At 38.6% G+C, this 7777-nt stretch overlaps 1 protein-coding gene across 2 annotated transcripts; it reads right to left on the bottom strand.

Moving 5' to 3' along the window:
• Positions 1-2317: 2317 nt before the first annotated feature.
• LOC136037081 (uncharacterized) lies at positions 2318-5613 on the bottom strand. Of its 2 annotated transcripts, none has more exons than XM_065719531.1 (2): positions 4934-5613; positions 2318-3952 (listed from the first exon to the last, which is right to left on the bottom strand). In XM_065719531.1, the coding sequence occupies exon 2, from the start codon at positions 3352-3354 to the stop codon at positions 2638-2640; it is 717 nt and encodes a 238-aa protein (XP_065575603.1). In that variant the 5' UTR covers positions 3355-3952; positions 4934-5613; the 3' UTR covers positions 2318-2637. Both variants share the same exon structure in this region, with proteins under 2 accessions (XP_065575603.1, XP_065575604.1).
• Positions 5614-7777: the final 2164 nt, after the last annotated feature.

Below are 7777 nucleotides of genomic sequence, written 5' to 3'. Positions count from 1 at the left end.
ACACTAGGTTGAAAAGTAGGTTGAAAAATTTCCCATCAAATCGAACCCGCTTATTACGAATATGCCGGGAGCAGCGTTCGGAAATGGGTGCTTAAGGTAGAATCGATGCCTAATACAATCGAATACTTTCCCTTCAGTAACAAGTGCTGTTGTCAGGTTCACTAGTTTGAAAAATGAAATCTAGCCGAAATCAATCATACTCACAACGAAACGATTCATCCCCCCCCCCAAAAAAAGACATCAAATCGGACACGCTTACTGGTTAAGGACAGATACATATCCAATATATTGCTTAAATAAATAAAATCAAAAACTATTCTAGTCATTATGATTCCCAAATAATGCTTGAATAAATGACCGTGCTTCACTGGCTAGCAGCATTAACGTCCTAAAAGACAAACGTTCGATTATACATCAAGAAAGTTCTCAACAAGCATCTCAAAAAAGCTTCTTAAAAGAAAGAAGGATTCAGAAGAAGTTTCATAAAGGGGGTTGAAGAGTTTCGATAAAAGTAGGCTACTATCCAACTGAAAACTATATGTGAAGCTAAATCATACTCGGATTTGTCACATTAAAGATGACTGGCTGAACAAGCTTCGATTATCTTAGAGATCAGTTGATTAATCGATTTTGAATTCCAGATAAGTCACGATTTCCATTTAAACATAGGAAAAATAAGATAGGAAATGGTAAGGCAGGCAAGACATACATGAGAAACTCACTTTTCTTTATTCTTCATCCGAATCTATTGAATAGTTGCCACCATATGAGCAAAGTAGATCACACTTCCCATCAAAAGAACATGAGCAACGTTCTGCACATCCATTTTTGCAAGAGCATGATTTGGGCACAGTTTTGACTGTCGAAGGCCACTGCAGATGCGTTATAGTTATTGGAATGACCCCATCTGCATGGCTATATGTCCACCCGAAATGCAATGGGTTGTGAATATATGGCCGCGCTTCTGAGGCTTGCAGCATCAAAGATCACTGAAAGACAGCTCTTTTCACATGTTATTTGAAAGTGTTTTCTGTTGGTGGAAGGCACTTCAAACTGCTTTTCTTGTGAAATAAGTGAACTTGCGGATCATTTAAAATGGAAAACTATTCATATCGCTTACCGTAGGCATCAATAACAATTTTTCTAAAAATGTTTGCTAGGTCATCCAGAAACTCTGTTAAACACTGGGGCGCACTAATCACCTTCACTATTAACTTTTCCAGCTCGTCTAGGACACTGGCTTTCAGAGCCACAGTAAAGACAGTCTTTTTGCCTTTTGAATAGAAGAAGCTCACAGTGTCACAGCCGGGAAAACAGTGAAGAAAGGTAATAGTGTTTGTGACGGCGACCGGAATCTTTTTCACTACTTGGTGGATCGGGAATGTTTTATCTCTAAACTTGAGGTACAGCTCAGGATTGGATGTGGTGCACTTAAAAGTCATAATCTTGAAATGCTGAATAAGCATGGCCAAAATATCTGTGTTGTTGGCTTTCACTATCACCTGCTAATAACCCCTGCGAAAACAATAAGCCACATGTAATACCAGCCTCCTATCAGCTTCCTCATGTGTGCTCGCTAGGCTCTCAGTAAGTTCAGAGCAAACATCAAATGGTAGACCTTTTACATGGACTTCATGTCTATCACTAAACCCACCAGCAAGCCCCAGCGGAAAGGGTGTGTTTTCTACCTGTTTTCTCTTTCCAAATTTCAAATATAACCTCAGCAATTGTCGCCTTCGTCAATGACTGTGTCAGCATAAGCTCCCAGTTTTCCAAGGTCACAGATCGAGAGGTTACGAATGTTCTGATAGTGCCCTCGCCCCTTCTACTATGACAGCCGCTGCTGTTTTTTAGGATAATAGGACATCCCTCTGGGTTCTTTATCAAATGCAGGCCATCGTATCTGTCTGATATGATGTGCAGTTTAATCAAATCTGTCAATTCTTTAGTTATGTTTCGCAACATTCTACATGCAGAATTCTCGAAGGTTTCGGTTTTCGACGAAATTATTCCTTATGAATGCCATAGAGTCTAGCAAGACTGCCTGCTTTGCCTCAGGTCTTCGAGTGACGTTCATAGGCCAAGAATCAATTGCACTAGGTATTCGTATTGAACCTATAAGTGCAGCTTTGGAACCCGTTCGGAACCAAATCTAGCACCAGTGCCTGTTCTTTCAAATAAAGCAGATGATACTGAAAGGAGTCCATTGGGCATCAATCTACGCAGTACTGACAAAGACGTAGCGGGAGTGCTACCACAAGCAAGTGGTATCTTTTTAGTCACTTCTAGTTCCTCTTGGATGCAGCTAATGCTTTCTTCTTCTGCTCTTTACCCTTCTTCAAACTATTAGCCATAGTCGCCACCTTAATTTTCGAAAAGGGGTTTGGTTGACAAATGCTTCAACGGCTCTTAGGCCGTTTTCTTCAGCAGCCAAAAGACTATCTCGGATTGAATTTTTAGCAACCTCACTAGTCATGATATTCACAAGTTATATTTCAACTAGTGACATAGTCTTCAAGAGAAAATTTTCTTTTGAAAGTCCGCCTTCTTGGATCCATCATACTCGCTGTTTCCGTTTATTCCAGCTAGTTTACACAGTGAGGCTGATACATTTGCGCAAAATGAAAAGGTAGATATCTACTTGGCGACCGCAGTGCCATTCAGAGTTAGTCCTTTGATGCCGCCTTTTTGTTTTGCCTCAAGGTTCAGACTTGATTCCAAGGCATGGTCTGGAGAAACTGCGTTGTCTGAACCAACAGATCTTTCCACTGTAATGTGGCCCTGCAATAACTGCTCGCGAAGTTGTTCGGGTACACGCTCCATGTCTTGCAAATACATTGTGAGATAAATTGCGTACTTATTGTGGCCTGTAGATGCCATAAAGGGAGGCATCATTCTGATTGCTTTCAAGTGCAAGTCCCAGTTCCCACAGCGGTCAGCCAAAAGACATTGGAGCATAATTAAGACCATTCGAATGTACTGTAACCAAAGCTTCGAAGTTGGGTAAGTGTTGATTGAATTGTCAAACTCAGCAATGGGAGACGTAAGTGAATTTAGATGGGTAGAAAGCTCAACTTGAATAAGTCTTCCATCAGTTGCAGAAGCTATTATTCCTGCTATGTCGTCAAATACAGATGAACCTGTGCAGCTAGAGATACAATAGGACTCAAACGAGTTCCAGTGCAGCCCTGAAAGAGCTTCCAAGACGATCAAATGTGCCCTCACACAACGATAGAAGGGCTTACCCACCATTGCTTTCTTAGCCGTACCGGGAAGTAAGATTGAGGCCTCACTAAGTAGCTCTTCCAGTCCTGAACTTTGTATTAAGTATCCAATCACACCAAGAAAGTTCATGCAGATATGTAAGCCTCCTAGTCTTGCGTCAATATTATTGTACTTCTGAGGACATCTTTCCTTCAGTGATACAATTATTTCATAAACGGCCAAATCACAGGTTGATCACAGTATATGGCTGGTGAAGAGATGCAGCTGTTAGTTGCAACATGTCTAGGGCGTGAGCTACTACAAGTGGGTTTGATGGTGCACTGGATATTACAGGTAAGTAGGCAATTTTCGAAATTGGTATACAGTCACTGATTCCTGGGTCACAAAACTTCTTTAGACTTGGAACACAAATGTTCTCCGGAAGGGAAACATTCACTAATGTGCTAGGCACAACTCTGTACATCATCCACACAAGAAAATCAGTAAAAAGAGAAACATTTCCGTCCCCCCGGATGCCACTCAGCTGAAAATCAGTCGGTTGTAGCTGCTTCAATCGCTTCAGATAAAATCTGGGAAAATCTCCGCTCGTCAAATTTGAGGTAGTCAGAGATCGGCTTCTAGCTCGGAAATTCAAGGAAGAAGTGTTTGCATCCATGCGGGCAGATCCTGATGGCTGGATCGCAATCATAGTTGTTACATGGGAAGATCTTCCATCATCAGTTTGTCCCTGGAAGAAGCAAAGCATGAGTACTAGCAAATTCAACGGAGCTGCTTTCAGTGAAATATAGACTTGTAGACTTTCCCCTGTGAATTACTTGTGATCCGTCTAGGACCAGAATGGTTCAATTTCACAACACTATAACACGTGCTCAAAGAGCGCAAAAAAATATTTAGTTTATGTTATAGGTTTATTAGTGGCAAAAATTTACACCTAAATATGATAAACCCGGCAAAGAGGAGAGTTTGAAGAAACCGGGTTTTTAAGAACTAAATATTGAGCAAAAGAAAAACAAAATTAAACTGGAAAATGGATTTTTTTAAAATATCATTGAAAAAAATCAGCTATTCCCATAAAAAAACCTAAATAATATGCAATTTTTTGATTCCAGCAATTTTTTCTTTAGAAGAGATCTATTATTTAAAATTTTAGATTTATGGTTTAATTGAAATTTATTTGCTATCAAAGCAATTTGAAATCTTAAAAAAAAAATCGGAGCCGACAAAGAGGCAAAAACATTATTTAAATCATAAAAATAAGTCACCGGGGATTGCATATCATAATGCCAAAGCGATAACTGCAAAGTTGCCTGAAGTTTATCATGTTTAGAAATAAAAAAAAATGTCCCTGTTTCTGAAAGATTTTGAAGCCGTGTAGGATGACGGAGAAAAGTACCCAGCATTCGTATAGCTTTATTTTGTATTATCTTGAGAGGTTTAACATGATTAGAAAATATATTTCAATACATAACAGCACAATATCTCTAAAAAATCTTAAACTCTGTCTTGGAGATGTATGGAACTAGCAATTACGAGAAAACCAAAGTTGTAAATGCAATCTAAGATATAAGGTTCTTAAAAAGAGATGCAAGCAGGAAGACTTTCTTGTAAAAAGCCTATTCTGGCTTTTCAATTAAATTTAAAAAAAAATTCAGTTAAATTGTAACAGATGTTGGTTTTCAGTTAAATTTTAAAAGATGTTTTGACTTACCTCAAAGTCTAGATTGTCCATGGCAAAGTGAACGAAATGACCAGCTTCTATTCCCTCTGGGTTGTATATGCCATTGGAAGAAACTTCTTTTTCCACATTTAGTGCCTTCGTAGTCAGAATCCGATGCACTGTGCAAGAGCTGACAGTCCTGCCCGATTTGTTCAGAATTTTGAGAAGGGTTTTGCTACGAGTTTTGTGGTATACATAGAATCCAAGACTAGTGTGTTTTGACGTTTCTATTTTTCCAATTTAAAAAAGAATGTGTTGAGTCAGGTTCAAGACTTTACGGTCCACATCTGGAGTAACGGCATATCTATCTTTATATTCTGCTGAAGGCTGATTCATGTCACCGACGAGGAAGGCCAATAAATTAAACAGCACGGAGGAATCATAGAGCTGGCAAACTCTGAAGATGTTTTCATGTCTTCTTTATTTTGGCCGAGAACTTTGGCTGTCTCTTTTATTTTATTTTGAAGTCTCATGGCAACATAACAGAAGCTCCTCAGATCGTCACGATCTGAATATGAGCCCGAATTTGATCGCATTCTCATGCTGCTTCTTCTGCCATATGAATCGTTAATAGTAATTAATTCACTAGACGCAGTTACCGAGGAAAGGGAGGGATCGTCACTTTCTCCAGAAGATACATCACTAGACGCAGGTACCGAGGAAAGGGAGGGGTCGGCACTTACTTCAGAAGATACATCACTTTCAATAGCAAAAACTGAGCCTTCTGCCTTCTTCATCAACAGGCCGAGTTTCCAGCCGAAACTTTGTCCTTCAAATACAAATAGATCATTTGTCCTTGATTTGCACCATTTGTCATTTGGCACCGATTTGCGGGGAATCACCATATTTATTCTTCATCCTAATGGTCAAATATTTAAGGTCTGATTTGCACAATTGAACACCAGAAGAAATAAGTAAACCTGAAAACCTTCTTTCAGTTCCAGGGAAGAATACATTCTTCCTTTCATAAGCCGGGGGTATATGGTTTGAAGGAGCTCCTCTGCTATAGCTTCTTTGATTATGAGACCGTTTTTGAGCCAGGTTTCCTCTTTAGAAACCGAAGCATACACTTTTGATGGTACTTTGCCTCCTTGGTAATCAGATTCTGGCCCATACACCTTGCAAGAAGCTGTGGATCATCTTGCCAAAGCGTCTTTGCATGTTCTAAAATGTTCCACTGGCGGTTTCCTGTCCTTGCCTGTAGCACATTGAGACTCTTTTTCTTGGTGCTACCTTTCTGAGTACAAAACAAGCAGCACAGTTTATAATCAAAGTCACTAGTTACACACACTGATCGAGTAAGTTTAGTTGGAGTGATTTCCACTGAATTGAGAGTATCCTCCTCAATATCCTTATGAAATTTGCAGCTATAAAATATCTGACGACACTGCCTATGCCAGAATAGATTTATTACATCGAAGTCAGGTTTCTGGAACTCTTTTTAAATGCTTGATATTTTATATTGCAGCTACAATTTTCACTTAATATTTTTTTTAACTCTTGAGACATCTGTTATTGTGTGCAAAGCTGCTTCATTTTTATCATTGAATTGACAAATAATACATATACAAAAGTCTATGTGCTTAGTTGTTTTCGGGCTGTAGATGCTTGGTAGCTTGTTTATAGCGAGTCGCTTCATCTCTTTCTCCTAAAAAGTTAAAAAAAATTAACAGTGACTACAGGAAAATGACCTAAAATAAAAAATAAAAAAAGGTGCCTGTTTTTCGATGGTTATCCAGTATAATTATGTTTCAAAAGAAATACATACATAAAACTAGGTGCATTTTTTGAGGATTCTTAAGTCATCCAGTCAACCGATCTATTTGCAGTACAAGCCACATTTCAGCATTCCTTCCAGTTCACCCGTCAAAAGAAAAACTGCTTATTTCTGAATTTTTCAGTGTGGAATTGAAATTTTGAAGAATATTTAACTTTTAAAGATAGAAGAATGACCTATCCAGGAGCCATGGACGTCTTTACTGATGCTTCAAAAAGTGACAAGGTTGGAGGTGTGTTTTGGATACCAATGTGGAATGTCAAAGAACTTTACCGTCTCCATGAAAAAATGTTAATTTTGACACTGAAGTGTTTGCTCTACGACAAGCAGTATCATTTCTATATTAAAAATGAAAACGCGGCGATAAAGTTAGAATATGTACAGACTCTAAAAGTGCTGTTTAAAAGAATTCAGTGATGGAGCGAATCAATCAAGAGAAGTGATTTCATGCTTTGTAGCCATGCAGCAACTGCTTTCTAAAGGAATAGAGCTATCGCTTCATTGGATACCGGGTCACAGGAAAATCGAGGGTAATGAATAAGCTGATTTAGCAGCAAAAATGGCCGCCAGTGCAGACATGCAAATAATGCAAACAAAGACACCAACAATAGTATTCCAGATAGAAGAAATAATGCAGCAGATAAAACAGTTTAGCTTTGAAGAAAATAGAAATCTCTCTGGAGATCTTTTGATTACAAAGAAGACCAGTAGGAAATTTGAAAATAAGTTATATGAAAGTTTATCAAGAGAAGATGGAAAAATCACATTTTGACTTAGGTCACAACATGCAGCTACAGGATCATATCTTTCTCATTTCTAGGGAGAAGATCCGAATTGCATCTATTGTGGTCAGATAGGGACCTTAGCACACTTCATCATTCATTGTGTCCGCACAGAATGTTACAGGACAGACATTAGAAGGTTTATGAGAGAGCATCGAATAAAACTATATGAAGAATTACTCGGAGGAGCATTAGCTGAAGAACAATCGGTTGAAAGTATAAATTTAGTTTGTGAATTTTGGAGATTGATTGGTAGAAAAAGGACGTTGTAAACTT

The sequence above is a fragment of the Artemia franciscana genome, chromosome 16, assembly GCF_032884065.1.
Source record: "Artemia franciscana chromosome 16, ASM3288406v1, whole genome shotgun sequence".
NCBI lineage: Eukaryota > Metazoa > Arthropoda > Branchiopoda > Anostraca > Artemiidae > Artemia > Artemia franciscana.
The sequence above is the reverse complement of the archived record's forward strand: the minus strand, read 5'-3'. Positions and strand labels throughout refer to the sequence as shown.